Source organism: Mytilus edulis, chromosome 9 (genome assembly GCF_963676685.1).
Source record: "Mytilus edulis chromosome 9, xbMytEdul2.2, whole genome shotgun sequence".
Taxonomy (NCBI): Eukaryota; Metazoa; Mollusca; class Bivalvia; order Mytilida; family Mytilidae; genus Mytilus; species Mytilus edulis.
Window position 1 is genome coordinate 54,668,824 of NC_092352.1, and position 20,606 is coordinate 54,689,429.

Below are 20,606 nucleotides of genomic sequence, written 5' to 3' on the forward strand. Positions count from 1 at the left end.
GTCGCGCCTCCGATGCGCTTTTCTGGATATATATTCATCAAACCTAAACAATTGAATTCAAGGGGTGTTTAAAAGTGTGGACACGTTAGCAGCTTTTTCACAAAAAGAGACGTACAAAGTGTAGCTATGAATCAATCAAATTAAGATCCTCACTTAAGAAATTTTACGGTCGCCATCATGAGCTGATTGGCCATTATGACAAAAGTGTGTCAGAAATCATATCTGATATTCTTCCTCAGTCATAATAATCTTCCATCATTACCGAACTGAACAAAGAAATAACACGGCGGGTGTCGTATACCGTACAGGAAATGCTTACCACTCCGGAGCACCTGATTTCACTCGCGGTTTTTAGTGGAGTTCGTGTTGTTTCTTATTTCTTATTTTTATAACTGTTGATGTAAATGTTCTTTGGTTTTTTTAGTCTTTGTTTACTCCTTGGTTTAGATTGTTATTGTCTTCTTATATGGTAAATTGGGAAGTTTTTAATACAGATCTCTTTCAGTAACCTTACTTTTTGGGTCGAACAACACATTTTATTTACTTCAAGCTTAACAAATTTCCACTGTCTTAACTCAATTCTATCATCAAATAACCAGTTAAAAGATAAAATATCAACAACGATACCAGCTTGGTTTCAAATTTAATATTTTAGATGATGTAAATACGGCTCATCAGTGGCAAGAAATTGATTGAAAACTGACGAAAAAGTATACAAATCTAATTTGCTACCGATCACAACTTTACATATGCATACTCGTATAAAATAAGGAGCAACATGTAGACAAAGCTTGTACAATGTAAGTTAGTACTTTCAACAAATTTGACCTTGATGATATGGCTATTCTTTTCAGCATCCTTATAGTTCACAACATATCTATTTGTTTTATAACCCTGGCTTTCAAATGTTTTTGTTTGTCGTTCCTAATGAAGATAAATAAAGAAAAGAGTTTCGAGCGCACGAAACTTATGAAGTTATATATTTATTTACTTAAGACTAGCCATGGGTCGATACTGCTGCTAATTGACTGTGAGTCTAAGAGATAATCATCAGTCCAGTAGTGAGTGATTCAACATAGACAACTATTCTAAAATTCCTCGTTGAAAAATGAAGATATTAGAGAAATTTAGTGTCCTACTTCCTCAGGCAAAGTCGACTTATATGAATATTTCTATTCATTTTATGTCTCTTTTGGTCATATAGCTCCTAACATATATATATATATATATATATATATATATATAACTCATCTAAACATCAACCCAACAATGTTAGATCTGTAAATTTGCTTTCGAAAATTTTTTGTTCTTCCCTCGCCGGGATTCGAGCCCATGCTACTGTGATATCGTGACACCAAATCGCCTGTACTGCAGCCGTCCCGCTAGACCACACGACCACCCGGGCTATATATGTATCAATACATTAATGTTTATATGTGTGAGCAATCCTGGTGATGTAAAATGCAGAAAATCATTTATTGGTCATGGTCATGAGGAAGCTATTAAATCATAAACAAATGAATGATACATTTGTTTTTGATGACATGTGCCTGGTCAAAAAATTATTTGTTCGCTTTGTTTTTTTACGTGTAACATCTTAATTGCAATACAAAAATTTAGTATGCTTTTAAAGAAGAGAGATGCAATATACCATGGGAATTTTAAATGTTGAAATCGTTGTAGAAAGAAAGATAACTCTGATGGATTTATCAATAGTTTTAACCTGTTGTTTTCACGTAATACAAAATGCATAAAAAAATATATTTGTAAAAATTAGTAGGAACATATTTATAATGATTTCTGTTTTCAAATTGAAAATAATGTGCTTGAAAAAAAAACTATGCCTTTATGATGCTCCTGAATTTAAAGACAAAATATTTCATTCAAGGTTGTAAAATTCTAATACAGCGTAATCGACTTTATTTAGCTTTTTCATTTCTCTTGATAATTCACTTTCATGCCACATGACTAGAAACCGAGTTGGCATCTTTGCTGAGATTTTTTATTCGATTTGCCTTTATCTGTCATTTGCCATAGCAGTACAGTAAAGACTGAGGAAATATAGTGAGCTAGAAGTTAAAAAGCAAGGTTGGTCGGCTATTAAAAAACACCTACTCGATCAAAATTGACTTATGAATTTGGCTACACTGTTTGCGATCTTTTTTTTGTCGAAACTCTTCTAACTTGTCTACGTATTCATACTTCACGTCGACATAAAAAGTTGCTGTGGTCATTACTGAGTTTACAAGGATTGTTCTGTTCGAATTATTACCATTTTGCAAAGAAATTCTAAGTTGCCGTGTGTTTTGGATTTGTTGACGTATTTTTTGTGTGAGTAAGAACAAATAGTATAAATGCAGACGTCGGTCAATCAAAGACCTGTCTAAGTCTGTGTGGCTTTAAGTTTTTTTAACATGACACCGTGCGTAATTCTCCAACATTAAAATCCACACCTAAGTGTAATCTATTAAGTGTTTAAAAAAACACATATCTTTTTAATACAGTCGCTAGAAGCTTGTAAACAAGATATTTCAGATAAAACAAAACCAACAAAGCAAAGCAAAATGTAAAAGGTTTTTGTCTTTTTAAGGTAGTTGAGTTGCTATCACTTATTTGGTGTATTCACCAAATCAATCGTTTATGTTTAATGACAACTAATTCAAGTTGCTTAATTTGTTGGCTAAGGAAAGATTTCTGCACAAATAATAAGGTCATACACGAATGCAAGGACGTATATTAGATTAGTTATACGTCCTTGATGAATGCAAAACAAAATGTTATTATAACTATGGTCTACTTTTGTATTGAATCTAAATGGAAATCACTCGTAAATTGTGCCGAGTTAGCTTGTGTGTAATAAACAACAAATTATTGCAAAACCGTTTTAAACAATCAAAAGTTTAGTTTACCGATTTTCAATTAGTATGATATACATAAAAAAAAATAACATTGAACAAGAATTTAATGAAATATGTGTCATGGATTACAAAAATGTCTTAAAGTAAATAAATAATATAAAAAAAAGTTTAACCAGATGCCGCATTCATTCTTCTTATTCTCCATACTGTCAGAACATTCGAAACAAATAAAGGTATACAAAGTTTTGTAAACAGTAAAATTGTAACTTCATTTGGCCGTCATCATTGTCACGAACTCTGAAATACAAAAGGAATACTTCAAATAAATAAATTTATTCATTAATGTTTACTTATCAATGAGATGCAAATCAATACCCCTGGGAGTAGAAGTAATGTAAACAATAAGAATATTTAGACAATGCAAAAAATATACAATATTGAAACATCATAAACCGATAGTACACAAAAGTGATAATACTATGCAAGTGTGAAGTCAACCCTCATCAGTGCAAATTGCTGCTTAATGATATAAAAAAATAGCTATATAATATTAATTGATATTAGAAATAATTGCATTGAAATCTCTTTTTAATGATTCCGTAAATCCTGGATGACTAATGCCATGAATCAAAAATATGTACTACTTATTTGAAGATATGCACCTTTACTTTCTGTATTGGATCTTTTCGAGAGCCGTATCCATGTAAGACGTTTGTTCAATTAGAGAAAGTACACCATATCGATTTCATATAAAGAAACAAATGTAATTACCATTGGCATAGTTTATCAATATGATTTTTTTTTATCGATTTGAAGTTGAGATTCGGAGCGGTTGTACACGAGGTGTAAATATATTTAGTACTACGAACATGCTTATTCATCATAAGAACATCCCATTCTGTGCCTTCTTTATTTTAACAGTAGCTGAATTAACCTATAAAGTTCGATGACAAACTATTTACCACACAATCATGGTAAGACTTGACAGAAAGGTCGAGGAATCTCCTTTCGTTGTTTTTTTGCCGTACTATCTTCAATTACTGCATCAGATGTGTTTTAAACAATACTATCATTCGTGACCACAGAAAGAGTAAGAAAGCTTAGCTAATAGAACAAAATACCTGAAATAATCCATGTAAACTTACTACGAATGTATTAAAGAGGGATGAAAGATACCATGCATAGGGACAGTCAAACTCATAGATCGAAAATAAACTGACAACACCATGGCTAAAAATTAAAACTTCTAATGTGTTGACAATGACTATACAAATACTGAGCAAAATTGTCGAACTGTCATGGTTCCCTAATTTATCTTAATTTTTTTTTGAGATCTGGATTTGTTATTTATATTTGCTATTACTAATGACTGACAGTTGTCGAGCGACATCATAGCATATATTTACACATACAAGAGTGTTGTTTATGAAGGCTTGGGTTTACATCATTTAGGAATGCAGTTGAAGTACCACCCTATTGTTTGCAATTAAGCTATTTTCGTTATTATGTCGCATTGCGCCATGCACTCGTCGTAATTCGGCATTTTCCGCTCATTTGTTAAAAAAAACGTGTTTTTACGATTCTGTTTATTTGTGATCTAATGACAGAAAATGTCATATTGCATCAAGGAATTTAGTTATTTGTCGCAATGCGGACTGCATTCCTCTAATAACAATAATTAGCATACAGACAACATATTAATTAAAAGATGCCAGCAGTTATTACGAGTATGTTATGTTTGGCATGTATGGACGGTACCTTTAATTAAGAAAGACTAGTAAAGTGATGAATAACTGCTATTCACATAATTATATCCACATAATAGGCTCTCCTGTTATCGAAGAAGACATTGTATCATCCTGTATAATACCGATCCATGCGATTACTTTAAAACGTGATTTTCTTTCTTGGATTTATAGTTTAACGAGTAATTGATTTAAAATTGATATTACATATACTTTCATATTAATACAGTCAACAGGTTTATCTCTATATAGTGTTTTTACAATAACACTGCGCAACGTTTATACGGTCACATGGAACAACGGTTTACCGATGTTTATATCTAATAAATTTATTCTGAATGGGAAAAAAATTAAATTAATATCATAAAAATATTGTCTCCGAGGAAAATTCAAAACGGAAATTCATCAATCAAATGGCAAAATCAAAAGCTCAAACACATCAAACGAATGGACTACAAATGTCATATTCCTGTTGTGGTACAGCCATGTTTTATGTAGAAAATGGTTCATTAAACCTGGTTTTAACATCTGTTTAATTCCAAGGTTTCAGGAATCATTTTTCGAAAAAAATTCGAATGAAGTTCTAATTACTATAGAGGTTAAAATTGTATACATGATTAATTATACGTTGACATTAAATTAACAGTTGAACATACCTGCCTTTTCATTACATATATTGATCATTAAAAGTTTGCTTTCGAAATAGACAATTTTAATTATCTTCCAATAATGTTTTTTTGACATTGAATGAAGCAATATGTCACTACGTACTAAATTCCCAGCAAAGTAAGAACTTTTTGTCAAATAGCTTTACAAAGATTTTATAAATTGAATCAAGATAATTTCCCTATTGATAAAAGTATCAATAGGGAAATTATGATTTCTTTTCTGTTCATGATTGAATTTGTTTTAACTATTCTTGTAGCCTAGACGTAATAGATAACCAGTAACACGTCCATTAACTTATTATCATGCTTTTATTAAGTAACAAGAAGAATTCGGTTAATACTAAATTATTACGCTAAAACTGTTCTAAATGAGTCCATTAAATCTTAAGACGGACGACTTAATTAGTTATGCTATACACAAAGGTACTATTGAAATCTCAATATTTATTGAAAAGTTGTTTAAATGATACAGTTTCATTAAATCTGCATATCAAAAGATATTGCAATACAGTGTTGCATTGCAACAGTGACATTAAGGCCAATACCACTTTTGAAAGGTTAAAATTTTGTAAAAATGATGATATAAGATTTTTAAGAAATGAAAACAAGACGTTATAAATTGCGTCCGGAAAAAGAAAATAACAAAAATACTGCACTCCGGGGAAAATTGAAAACGGAAAGTCCCTTATCAAATGACAACTGTTATATTCCTGATTTTCCTATAAAAAAAATCGTGTATTAAAGCTGTTTTTATAGCTAAATCTCTCACTTGTATAAAATTCCTTTATATTCACAACGATGTGTGAACAAGACAAACGGACATAACAGGTAAAAATGTCAAAATAGCGCTTTTCTGGATTTACCTTCATCAGAAAAAGCGCAAGATGAGCATGTATAAGAATCGAACCAGTAAAGCTGAAATGCTATATTACCAAAAAAAGGAGATAACAAAATTACCAAATCCATTTAAGATCTATTTTGTCTGAGGAATTTTAAACCTTAGTTTCTATATAATTTCAAAATTTATAAACGGACAAGTAAGATTTGTTGCTAATATAATGTCGAATAGACAGTATGGTTTTTTTTATTGTTGAAGACCGTGGTCGGTGATTTAGTTTCCATTTGATAGATATATTTTAATAAAGATCTTTGTGTAACAAACATTCAAATGAATAATTTTTACATTCTCACAATATGTCTATCAAGACACTAGATAAAAAAAAACCCGAACATATTGTAACAGCGTTCAAAACGTTTACCAGGTCGAAAAATTCGGTTAACAAAACAGAAAAACAAGTTATTTTAGAATAATTTTGACATATCAGACACGGCATCTTTAACACAAAGTGTGGTTTTATGACATCAAAATTTGCTAATGTGATAGTTATATACAATGCAGTATTGCGAGGTTTGTTTTATTACAAGCACAATAATGACACGACAACTGTAATGTAAGGAGTAGAAAATTATAATGTATTTGTCTACTATGTCCTTTATGCTTCTTTTAGTTGTGACGAATCTATTGATGATGACTCTATTTAAATTGCATATCTGATGCTTTATACTTTTTATGTAATCTCATTATCATCCTTCTGAATAACCCCATTAACTTTAATATTTTATAATGAAATTGAGAACGGAAAATATCAAATGGGAAATATTTCAAAGAGACAACAACCCGACCAAAGAATAAACAACAGCTGAAGGTCAACAATGGGTCTTCAATAAAATTGGAAATGCACTGAGAAAATCCCGCAACCCGTGGATGCGCATATCTATAGCAAACAATATTACAGTATTTTCTTGTTTGTATTCGGCTGTTGTCTGCTCTTTGGTCGTGTTGTTGTCTCTTTGACATATTCCCTAGTTACATTCTCAATTTTATATTATATTTAATGCTAAAATGCTGATAGCATGTGCGATTTGTATCAACCTTGCAAAACAATGCTGTCAATTGGATTTGCCAAAGCTCGTACATATCTTTTTGATTTTGCTCTTCCTGTGTTCCTGTGTTTTTCCGTATTCGTCTCTTTCATTTTAAATTGATATCGTTCGATGGAGGTCTTGATTGTGAAGAGGGAGACCTTCGTTTCTGTATTTTAAAAAATATGTAATTTTTCTCAATTATTGCTAATTATTCTCTATTCTATATAAATTTTGCCCGTTATTCTCTATTCTTTTTATTTTTACTCGTTATTATCTTTTCTTTATATTCAAGCACTCTGTTAACTTTGTTCATGTTTTTCCATTTTTTCTATAGATTTTTCCCATGAGACCTATACTGTAGATCCCATTCAGACCCTCTTCTATGGACTTTCAATTTTTGACTTGTTCCTTTTCAGAAGATTCGGTCATAATCTAAATAAAAGTGAGCGGGTGTAATATGATAGCTAATGAGACAAGAATCCACCAAACAGTGACGTGGCTCTTACTACCTATAAGTCACCGTATGACCTTCAACAATGAACAAATCCATATTGTGTAGAAAGATTTAAAACGCTCCGAAATGACAAAATAAGTGTCCTCCGGAACATTTAAGATAAATTATGATGATGGTTGTATAAGTCATACATTCTGTAGAAGAGAAAAACATTTGTTTAAAGTAATATGTCTGATGTATTCGCCCTAAGTAAAAAGCAAAACAACCGTTATGTTTTATGTTATTTTAATAATAATATAATAAATGATATATTTCTTTTTAAAAATTTACAATGTAGTATAAAACAAATTGTCAATAAAACACTTTCGCTTCTTAAGTGAAATCATCTGAGCGTTTTTATATTTCTTGAGATATGTTTATTTATATCAAGTTTTGGAATTATGAAATTACAATATCAAACACCAAGTACAATCTTGGAATAGATGCATATCTTGTCTAGCATTTTAGTTAGTCAAACATGCGTAAAGCAAATAAAACGTGCACTCCTTCATTGTTAATCAGAGACTTGGTATGACATGGCACCAAACAGGAAGTGACGTCACAAGGCGTACACAAGGAGATGGAATGGTAAGGAAGCATGTTGGTAGGTGAAGATCTTCATCTTTTTGTCTTTCGAGAAAGAATTAATCTTGCATATCCCATAAAATCTGAAAGTAAACTGAAAAGTTTCAGCCTACTTTTATAATAATTGAAACAACGAAAGACACCAAAAACATAACAAAAAAGAAGTTTAAAAACATGTGTATGAAAACTAAGTTAAACAAATAAAAAATTCATACGAATCTTAAAAGTGCAAATAATTTACAAAGAAGCTTCTGTTTACTCTCTAAATTGCGACGTATTTATTTTTACGCTAATAGTTTTAAATGTTACTCCGACATATGCAAACGAATACAAACAACAATTTATTATCGATGTTCTAAAATTAGAATATAGTTTTTTTTCTTAGTTAGATAAGATATCAAGGGACAATAGAAAAAACCATGAGCCATTTAGCTACACCAGGACATAACAAAACATCATTGAATGTTGAAAATGATTTGTCGAACATCATTAAACGGCAATCCATTGAACATTATGATTGGAAACCAAAAATGCTGTAAAATATAGAATTGTAAAAGGCATTAAAACCTTAAACGCATGTAAGATAATTGTTCCTTATCTTTTGAATGCAATACCATGTCAAACCATTAAAAGCTTCATACTGAAAATTAAGTTTTCATACACACGTAAATTGCTTGAAAGCATTTTTGTGTTTAATTAAGCAAAAAGCATTCAACAGCCGTTTGAAAACAATTATAAACTTATAATCTCAAATTATCACTTTCGAAAAAGATGGAAAGTTAAAATTTCAGTGACAAATTTGAAATATTTGGCATTTCATTGAAGCTGTTTCATACTGATGCTGTTCTGGTTGCACTGAGGACAATAAATGGTGCAATTAATTTCAATTAAAACAAGAGATGGCAATTAAAGAGCTCCTGTTTGCAACAGCGAATGCATTATGAATAAATAGATGCATTAGAAATTTTAATTTTGAAAACAACATGTGTTACCATTTCAAGATTTTTCTTTGTTAAATAGTAAAGCTGAAATACTAATAAGAAAATATTTGAGGTGCTTTAACCTTTAAAATAAGTATAAAAGCAATTTGAGAGCAACCAAGCAGCATCTTAAATCCATTTTCAAAAAGGTGTTGGAATAAATGCACACCGATTAACTAACTATGATTTTTTTTTCTATGTCAATTAAGATAGATAACCTTGCATAGTAAAGAATGCGTTCAAATGTTAGTGGGAAAAAGCGATGATTTCATGCAATTATTGTCTTCTTAAAACGACATTCATTTTCATAGCAGGAAGTAAAGCTAAGGGAGATAATATACAGCCGTCATAGTGTCAAATAGGAATTTGAAATGTACCTTCATAGTTAACTAATCCATCACCATCCAAATCTGCTTCTTTTATCATTTCATCTACCTCTTCGTCCGTTAATTTTTCACCTAAATTTGTCATTACATGCCTTAACTCTGCCGCACTTATAAATCCATTCCCATCTTTATCGAAAACTCTGAATGCCTCTCGAAGTTCTTCTTCACTATCAGTGTCTTTCATTTTCCTTGCCATCATAAGCAAAAATTCTTCAAAATCGATTGTTCCATTACCTAAAGTTAGGAAAAAGATTGCAAGACTATTATTATTCTCTTTCCTTCTCAGTAAATTATTCATTATATGAATACAAGACTTTTTAATCAACACAAGTAAAACATGAAAAAGACCAACACGTCAAATGACCACTGAAGAAAATAAAATGGAGAACATATAATTCAATGAAATAACCAGAAAACAAATCGTATTATCGTTCCTCAAGTTGTATAAAGTCTGGTACGATATGAAAGTCATCGTTGACACAGACCTTTGACTTGAAAACTACATGTTGTAAACGCAGTTTTCTCTTAATCTGACCTTTTTCGACCAGGAGAAAGAGGATCATGAAAACGGATGGACCATTTAAACTCCAATTTCCCCTAATATATGAATTAAATCATAACCATAAATCGGAGAAAAATATTGTCAAGCTCATTTATTGTCTTTTGCTGTTTGCTGTAAATGTCTATTTTCATCTGGGTTTTTTTTATCAAAAGTTCGTATTTTCATTTCCAGAGTAATTAACTTGCTGTCATTAAAAAAAATCGCATTACAAAAACAAGGAAAAGTCGACTACTAGTATACCATACAGTCCAAATGAAGCATATTCAAATAACTATATGACATCCACAATGAAAAAATATCTAAGACAGTTTAAAAAAAAGTGTCAAAACAACTAAGTACGCCTTTTAAACAGAATGCCGATGTATAGAATTACAGCAAAGTTGAAAAAAGATGAGAAGCAGAAGATACAAAAGGGACAGTCAAACTCGAAAGTGAAAAACGAATTGACAATGCCATTGAGAATAAAAATCTCAATAATTCTACAAACAAACAACAACAAACAAAAAAACTACTCAAGCCTGAGCATTATAAACATCACCGTAAACTGGAGTGATCTCAGGTGTTCCAGAAGGGTAAGCAAATGCTGCTTCACATGTGGCACCCGTCGTGTTGATAAAAAACATCATTTGAAGTCAATGGTGCATTTATGATTTGACTCTGTTGTGTCTTTACTCTTGTCTTTTTTAATGATCAAATGAGCTTTAAAATATATCCAGAAAATAATCAAATGAAATAAGCGTCTATGAAAAATGACATAAGTTGGAACAAATCATAAAGAATAAGGTACATATTGTTGTGAAAAGTGTTTAACGAAAATTATATAGATTTTTGTCTTACGGTCGGCATTGGTTTGTATTAGAGAAACCTCTTTGCAGCTTAAGTACTATTAATATAATTAATATAATAATTGCTTATTATATATTATATATATATATATGTTTCATTGTTCGGTATTTCAGTAAACTGTCATAACTATTTATGTCTTTTGGAAACACAGCGGCCATTAATTGTTGAAAACCTTCATGCAGCACTCCATTCCAACCACCTCAAATGCATTAGAAAAACTAAACTGCTATAGACAATTAACTGCTAGAGCTATTATTTCACTCTCATACAGCGATTCACTTACCAATTCCGCAGCAGTTTATCTGCATTGCTCCATAAAATGCTACAGCTTATAACAAAGAGGTTATAAATTAGTGCGGAACATATGGTCCGCTGTGTTGGTTTTTGTTTTATAAATATAAAATGGCGACTCCCTTAGGCAAGGTTGACATTAATTTTATAATCCGTTTTAGTCATATATCCCTTACCATTTCTACGAATAACTCATCAAGTATGTATTTGAGAGAGAGGTTTAGCTAGCTATAAAAATAAGGTTCAATCCACCATTTTCTACATAAGAAATGCAGGTACCAAGTCAGGAATATGACAGTTGTTATCCATTCGTTTGATGTGTTTGGGTTTTTGATTTTGCCATTTGATTAGGGACTTTCCGTTTTGAATTTTCCTCTGGAGTTCAGTATTTTTGTGATTTTACCTTCTGTACATCCCTGACTATTAAATGATATGGTTTGAGCGTTCATGATGAAGGACTTATGTAAAGTGTCAGTTTCATTAGAACTTACAAATGCTTGTATAATTTATGCAACAAACTATTGAATTATAGTTGGGCTGTTATATTTAAAACTATATTGAAAAAATTATTTGCAGTTTGTTATTCTTTATAATTACACCTTATATTAGAATGCCAGCTTTTGATTGGCTGATAGCCAGTGTATTTTTCGCATATTCTAACATTTCTTCCTCATTTCAAACGAATCTGACTGTTTTTCACGACTGCCGGTGAATATGCCTCAAATACCATGGTATTTGCCATTTTGGATATTCCTTTTTTACCCTCTCGAGCATTTTCCCGCCAATTTTTCGGATATGACGTTACATAAAGACAGCGCGAACGCGTATAAGTACAAGTCATGTATAGTTCCCGCGGTATATTTTATGATAGTACTTGTCCTCAAATAAATATTTCCTTTTCCTAGTACAGAGAGTTTTAATTAAAATTCATTCGGTGTAATTAAACAGATATATCATGTTATGGAGGGGTATTTGCAAAAAATACAAGTCTTGGGACAAAATTTCCCTTGCCTAGCGGCTCGGGAAATTTAAGTCCCTCGACTTGTATTTTTCGCAAATACCCCTCCATAACATGATATATCTGTTCAATACCATCCTATCTATATTTTGGACTGGTAAAACCTGAAAGAAATAATCTTGCCCCAGACGATGTAAATAAAAGTGAAAATAAAGACCGTCCTAGAAAAAGTGAAATCACAAAATTACTGAACTCCAAGGAGAACTCAAAACGGAAAGTCCCTAATCCACTGTGTCTAAACCACACCGGCAAAATTTGTTCGGACTCGATGGTATCTAACATCCGGCACAATGACGGAACATTAATAGACAGAAGAAAGCTACGTTTCTCCTTATTTTCTTATTTTTTTTATGATATCGAAGAATATAAATACACATACAACTATTTTCTATTGTGATATGCAATATTTTCTACAACCGTTCTATATTAATGGAAAAATAAGTAAAAATGCACGTCAAAATGACGAATTGAGTGAACCTTGCCTCGAAATTGTTTAATTTCTCTTTAAATTGTTCACATTGTACGGAAAGAAAGGTACGGGAAGATAGATATTGACACGGAGATTGCAAATTTAGTTATTATGAGCATCTCAATAATTGTAACTCTGTGTATGGAACGAAAGAAATGGGTCATGTCAAAATGGAACTGGCCGGTTTCGTCCATGTATACAACCCGGTTTCGTCGTAGATTTCAAAATGCACAACCCGGTTTGGTCAAATAAAAAAAATCATAATCGCATTACATTATAATTGATTATTTAACTTCAGCGTTCAAAATGAGTTTTGTGGGTCGTTCGAAAACAAGTTCGTTCACCGGACAGCGGCTTATTATTTATATGAGTCTCAGATTCAAATAAATAATAAGCAAATTCCTACTCTTATAGAACACAAATATTTTAATGTTACTTTGCATTCCGAACTTTTTAACAGCATATTGAGATTAAAGCTCTCTAAATATGCGTTTTCTATATGAGTTATGGGAAAATATGTTGAACATGTTTAAACTTGAAATTAAAGTTTACGGTCTTAAAAATCGAAACACACAATTGATATGTGATTTTCTCGCACAAAAGAATGGACACCTTTATAAGTAATCTAATCATTCCATGTATGTAATCTTTTCTACCATCGTTAAAAATAAATCATCTTAAGGTAGCACTCCACAGTTAGGTGTGTAGTTTCGCATTTTGGCCCCTGTGGATTTTTCAAATATGAGAGCTAGTGTGCAATAAAATTCATTTTTGGATAGCTGAGTATTAAAATAGCCTTTGTATTGGGTTTATATGATCATCAAGATTATGTAATGTATGTAATATAGGCTGTTTTCTGTATGACAGTCCGTATTTGCATGTCCCTACCATACATTGGTCCGGCAATTATTGTAATGTTTTTTTCCAACTTTTTATCGCACGAACTTTGTGATTGGATTTTACGAAAAAATGAGGCGAAAGACACCCATTTTTTATTTGATCATTAGGAAGATTTATGAAAACAGTTTCTAAAAAGGTATCACTGAAAGGCATTGAAATTCTAGATTGATCCAAATTTTGGGGGGATATGTGACATGTCCACCCCCCTTTTTGCAATATTTTATGGTAAATAAATGCAGAATGTTGCCATGGATACACATAAAAGGAATTAATCTTCACTCTTTTAACTTTTGAAAATCAAATCTATGGAATATACTGATTACATACATATGCACATGTACAACACAAACAGTTAGGTTAATGTATTAGAAATCCAGGAATAGGAGATGATAAAACATTTTGTGGCTCATTTTTAATTTTATTTTCTAACTGTGGAGTGCTACCTAAGGATAAACGTTGATAATAAGACAAATGTATATGCATGCATAATCGACATAGAAAATGAATGTAGGATTACAACTACCATGCATTAAAATAAAATTTATTTATCACTAATTGTAACTATACTGCTATGTACAAATTAGTATAATAGTCTCAGGTCATCGATAAAATTCAATAATAATTATTTTGTTAACATTATTAAAAAAACCGAGTCTGTACTGTCGCCATTGTGTTATGATGATCGTACACTGACGTTGGTCAATATATTTTGACAATATATACGGACAGACGGATTCAGTTTATTTCAAAGTGGGCGTATTTCGAACAACCTTTACATACCGCCGAGCGTAGCGAGTCGAACAATATTTTGATTATTTTTTGCTTTACAAAATCGTTAAATACAGGAATCAATATAGTTTTGGCAACCGAAGGTGGGGTCGGGGCGTGCAACCTATACGTCATCTAGATTCGCAACTTATCTTATAAAGTGTATACCGAATTAAAATATTGTAAGAAATGAGAAAACAGGAACACCCGGGAAATCGGATTATGTGAGTTGGATTATGTTTATTATAATAAATGCCGAATATCAAGTTCTTTTTATCGATTTCTATACATTTTTCTCAAATATATATAAAAGTTATATAGGAAAATGATAAGGCAGACAAATATACAAATAGAACGAAATTCATAACAGTGTGGTCGACAGTAAAACGTTTATTAGTAATTGTACTGAAAAGTTTACCTTTATCTTGTTTGTCGTGGGCGATGATTTTATGCTCACTCAGTATATCGGAGGCCTTCAAGTGGGGATTTAAATAATCATTTGTTACAAATTTTGATACATAAAATGAAACTTTCTTTTCACAAATCATTTAAGGAATTTATTTTAAATAATTGTTATACCATCACTTACAACAGTTTCACTTTTAAGAATATTAATGTCCAGAGCTGATATCAATAAATAATAATAATAAAAAAAAAGTGTATTCATGGTAAAAAAAAACAAAAAAACTTTTAAGTTAATAGGGACCCGCGTTTTTTCAGAAAATATCTTATTGATTAAGAGAACAAAAACTTCTACGTTGTGATCATTTAAGAGTGGCCTTCTATTTATTCAATGCTAACCATGTGGGCTTTGTTTTTTTTATATACAATAAATCGATTCGTTCATTCAGATATTTGTCAGTTTGCCTTGGCTCTTCAAGTCCAACACACAACTTCTCACGAAATTGGTATTTTTCTTACAAAAATGTATTCTTTTCATGGAGAATGAACGTTGCACCTTATTTTATTTGTTATCGTTTTTTTTTTGTGTGTATCATTGACGTATAAGACAACCTGAATCTTCTTTATTCAAATTTAAAACATACGAGATGGCAATTATGACACAAAATAACTAAATTAAACTTACAGCAGAAGAAAGATAATGAACATCGCTTTTATAGTCTTCTAAATATCGAAGACGCGTGGTCTTTTTAAAAATGATGTAAATTTATAAAGGAAACAACAAACAAAATAGTTCGAATATTTATATTGGAAAAAGTAACGGTGTTTAAATCATAACAATTATTTTATTTCAATGAAAATCAAACTGTTGAATTTTTAACTGATCAAATTTTTAATTTTGGTCGCATTTTGAAAATCAATAAATCTTGTATTCTTGTTGGAAGCTGCACTGTGTAGTTTATACCCGTTTTTTTCAATGCCACACAAATCCAACACAGACAAAAAAAATGGTAGGTTAAAGAAATAATTGATGCAAACTATACTTTATTGTAGTTTTAACATGGGTAGGCATTATATTCGTGATTATTTTTGCCCGAGCGATATCGAAAAACTATTATAAAAAGTGTCCTAGTTCAGTGAAAATGTACGTCATACTTATTTCCTAAACAAATAAATAAACAAACATTAATTAACATACAACACTACCAAAGGCCAGAGACTCCTTACTTGTATGATTTTGTAAAAAAAATGCACCCAAAAAAGATGAACAGTGCATTATAGAAACATAGAAGCTGGTTGCAAAAGTTGACGACAAGATCTATTTTATAACTTGAGCATGGCCTAATACTATTAACCTGAAATAAATATATTTATAGCAATTCCCTTGATACGAAAGATCTACATGTTGCCTTGGGCTTTTTTTTTCTTTTTTTTTTGCTCTTTGGTTGGGTTTTTGTCTCAATGACAATTCAATTTTTATTCTTATCATAGATATAAATGCATGTTAAAATAAGAATATGAAGTGTGATAGACAATCAGACACATTCTTTCCAGGGACCAACAGGCGTTATCAAGCTATAATAGGTCCCCGTATGGCCTTCGACCATTAGCAAAATACACACTTTATAGAATGAAAGCTCCAAGAGGTCTTGGGATGAAAAAAACAAACATAAAAGATGAGCGAGAAAAAAAATAGGGATACCGCATGGAAATTGGAAAATGGTCCGCAACATTAATTTAGTCAACTCACTTAGTTGAAATTAAAGACCTGGCGAATTTTAGCCTTTTGCAATGGATGTGATGTATGTTAAAAAAAAAATCATGGTTTGTTTGGACATTTTTATAAATCAAGTCCTTTAACCTATAATGGTTTACTTTTTAAATTGTTATTTGTATGGAGAGTTGTCTCATTGGCACTCACACCACATCTTCCTATATCTATTGTTTTTAAATTATTTGCAAGTAAGTTTTAAGTCATGAACAAATAATCACTCACAGAAAGACGTCAAATCCATCAGCAAAAGAAAAAAATTAATAGACGACCGACAACGCACAGAATATCATGTATGTGTTCCAGACCATATGAGTATTTGGACCATACGCATATATCATGACCATAAGGGTATACTAATATGGTCCAACCATACACGTATGGTCCAAATACTCATAAGGTCCGGAACATATTTTATTTGCCATCACAAATGCACGAAGACGTCCATTTCTATGTAAATTGGGTCGATTTTTTTATATAGATAAGATGAATGCGTTTCTGTTGCCAAGTGTTTTTCACAAGTATAGTAGCAGTATAGCAGAACGGTTTAAGTTTCCTATATACACCAAATGATACATTTTGCCAATACAATAACGTAAATGCATTCAAATTTCACAAGGTTTAATCCAAATAGCTTTCTTACTATCCAATAACTTTCAAGTACGAAAAAGACAGGGCAGAAGTATATTTTGTCTATATGTTTCGTATTTGCACAACTTTTGAAAGTGGATTATGCATTCGTTCTAAAATAAAATTAGACCAGATAAAAGTTAAAAGATTACATAACTCGACAATCGCAATTGTTAAATCCGAAAAAGATAATCAATCAATAAATGCATTCAGTAAGTCATTCTTTTTTTCTGAAAGAACATGGCTTTGCGATATCTTATTATGAAAATTGATTGTCGAAACATAACAAAAACACAAGTAAAGGACGTTTAATTAATCAATATAAATCAAAACACAAATTCCTGATTAGTATTTCGAATTATTTTATATAGGCGTTGAGAACCTTTGGTGACCCCACGGTTTAAATGTTTATATTAAGGACGTCGTGAGCAATGGACGTTAAAGACGAACGTTCACCTAATCTGTCCCAGTCAATGGGATATTAAAGTGCGCCAATCAATGTCCATAGCCACACTGTTACGAATTCGATACTAAATCGACTTGGCCGATATTCTAATAAAACTTATTGACCTTTAATTACGATTTTTTTTTTTCATTTCTTTGCGTTTTTACACGCCCGTACCAATTTTGACAGGACGTATTATTGTAAACACCCGTCTGTCCGTCCGTCCTTCCATCCGTCCGTTCCTCCATCTATCAGTCATTCGGTCCGTCCGTCTAGCTATCCGTCTATCTTTATGTCCAGCGTAAACATGGCGCACCGTAACTTGAGCTTATCTAGTTTTCATGAAACTTAACAAAGTTATTTCTTGAAATGGTCAAACGATTTGTAAACCTTTTAGTGAAAATCAAATTAAATCTTTTTGAGTTACAGAACTTTGTAAGTAAAACAGGAGTGTGTTTTTTGTTAACATGTCGCGCCATATCTCAAAATGATTTATCATTATTGCATCAAACTTTACACACTTCTTAGTAATATAAATCTTAACTTCTGCATACTTTATGGTGATGTTTTAAATTTTGTTTTTTAAGCGTTAATTAGGTTTTCTTTGTAAAAAAAAGAAAAAAAGGGGGTCACATACTGCGATGTATCTCAAAACCTATATAAAAAAAATATCATAATGTTAATGTTAAAAAAATAATTAGATATCAGTGTTTGCTATTGAGTATTTATATTCCATTTAAAATTAGTTTGAAGATCAGTGAAATAACGGATACGACTTTCATTAGGAAAATGTGTAGTACTATAATTACCTATGTAAATAAATGTAAACACGCCAAGTTTACTTTATAATACATATATATTTAATTTCTTTCGAAAGACAATGTTCAGATCCGTGTTAACGTTGCTTTTCATTAATTGTTGGTTTTAAAAAAATATAAAAAACCGGGTGATATATATAGACGAAACCGGGTGTTGTGTAGTAAACAACAATGACGAAACCGGTGTATTTTTATTTGACATGACCTATTTCTTTCGTTCCATACACATAAATACAAGTATTGAGATGCTCATAATGACTAGTTTTGCAATCTCTGTGTCAGTATCTATCTTCCCGTACCTTTCTTTCCGTACAATGTGAACAATTTAAAGAGAAATTAAACAATTTCGAGGCAAGGTTCACTCAATTCGTCATTTTAACATGCATTTTGACTTATTTCTCCGTTAATATAGAACGGTTGTAGAAAATATTGCATATCACAATAGAAAATAGTTGTTTATGTATATATATTCTTCGATATCATTAAAAAAATAAGAAAATAAGGAGAAACCTATCTTTCTTCTGTCTATTGATGTTCCGTCATTGTGCCGGATGTTAGATACCATCGAGTCCGATCAAATTCTGCCGGTGTGGTTTAGACACAGTGTAATCAAATGGCAAAATCAAATGATAAAACACATCAAACGAATGGACAACAGCTGTCATATAATCTAAATTGGTACAGGCATTTTGAAACAGATTGAAATAAACAATTTACTCGAAAAGAAAAAAAGAAAAAAAATTGGACGCATACATAGTTTTTGCATTCATTATTAATCGTATGCATACGACACGTCCTTATAATATCTCACTATTTTGTTTTAAATTGTTTTCAAAATAGTTTAAAGGCTATTCTTTTTTCACTCTGACATATCGTATGTTGTCAAATAGTGATTAGGGATAACTTTTCCACTTAGAAGTAAAAATTGTTTGCAATAGTTCATGCAAAACGAGAGTGTGTCTGTATAGACATAAGGTCATAAAAAGTAAAATCACAAAAATACTGAACTCAGAGGAAAATCAATTCGGAAAGTCCATAATCACATGGCAAAATCAAATAACAAAACGCATCAAAAATGAATGGACAAGAACTGTCATATTCCTGACTTGGTACAGGCATTTTCAAATGTAGAAAATGGTGGATTGAACCTGGTTTTATAGCTAGCTAAACCTCTCACTTGTATGACAGTCGCATCAAATTCCATTATATTGTCACCGATGCGTGAACAAAACAAACAGACACAATAGGTAAAAATGTCAAAAATAGGGGTACAGCAGTCAACATTGTGTTATCATCTTAAGCAGCTGTATATATGCATGTGATGCCAAAAGTATATTGCTCCTCGGAACAAAGGACACTCGAAATTTATAAAGTGTTATTTTCGTTGTAACAGTAACATTTAAGGACTTTTGATAAGACGTACAAATTTTTTAGGTGCAAAGCCAAATTTTCACATCAAATAATTGCAGACATTTTCAAAACGCAACTGATCTTGCTTTTCTTCAGCTTTTGTCGACTTTTTTCCTCCCAGAGAATAGGCTTAATTGTTTACTACAGGATCTTGTAGCTAACTATAGTTAACAATTCAATGGTTTTAGACGACAAAAATAGACGATGCAATTAACAGCTTACGGATGTAAATAGCTTATAAAAATATATAAAAAACGCCAACAAAGTTCAAGATTGTGATACATCAACCTATATATCGACGGAGACTGCCAAAAATCAATTAGTAAATGAGAGACATATTGAAGAAGTGATAGAGCCAAAAGTCTATTTGATATTACCGACTTTTGACTACGGAATATATATTTTTTCGACAGGTTACCTCCCCTGTGGTAAGACATCCTGGTACTCGGTCAATTCCGAGCGACCACAAAAAGTAAAATCAAATATATAAACGATCCAATGATGGGAAGGGGGGGGGGGGGGGGGGGGGGGGGGTTGACTGCTTTCGGATGATTTAGTCATGTATAGAAAGCATTAAACATCAACGTATATAAGTTGATGTATCGCAATCTTGAACTTTGTTGGCGTTTTTATAT

The 20,606-nt window shown here is 31.5% G+C and overlaps 1 protein-coding gene across 4 annotated transcripts in view; it reads right to left on the reverse strand.

Annotated features, from left to right (window-relative positions):
- Window positions 1-2,944: 2,944 nt before the first annotated feature.
- Window positions 2,945-20,606, reverse strand: part of LOC139489783 (calmodulin-like) — a 41,785-nt gene continuing 24,123 nt past the window's right edge. For 2 of the 4 annotated variants that reach the window (XM_071276610.1, XM_071276608.1), the window contains exons 4-5: window positions 9,633-9,875; window positions 2,945-3,155 (exon numbers count right to left, since the gene is read on the reverse strand). In XM_071276610.1, the coding sequence (XP_071132711.1) occupies window positions 3,127-3,155; window positions 9,633-9,875 (272 nt within the window). In that variant the 3' untranslated portion in view covers window positions 2,945-3,126. Of the gene's footprint in view, window positions 3,156-7,922; window positions 8,359-9,632; window positions 9,876-20,606 lie in introns of those variants that run through there. The other 2 variants (XM_071276609.1, XM_071276607.1) reach the window with 2 other exon arrangements.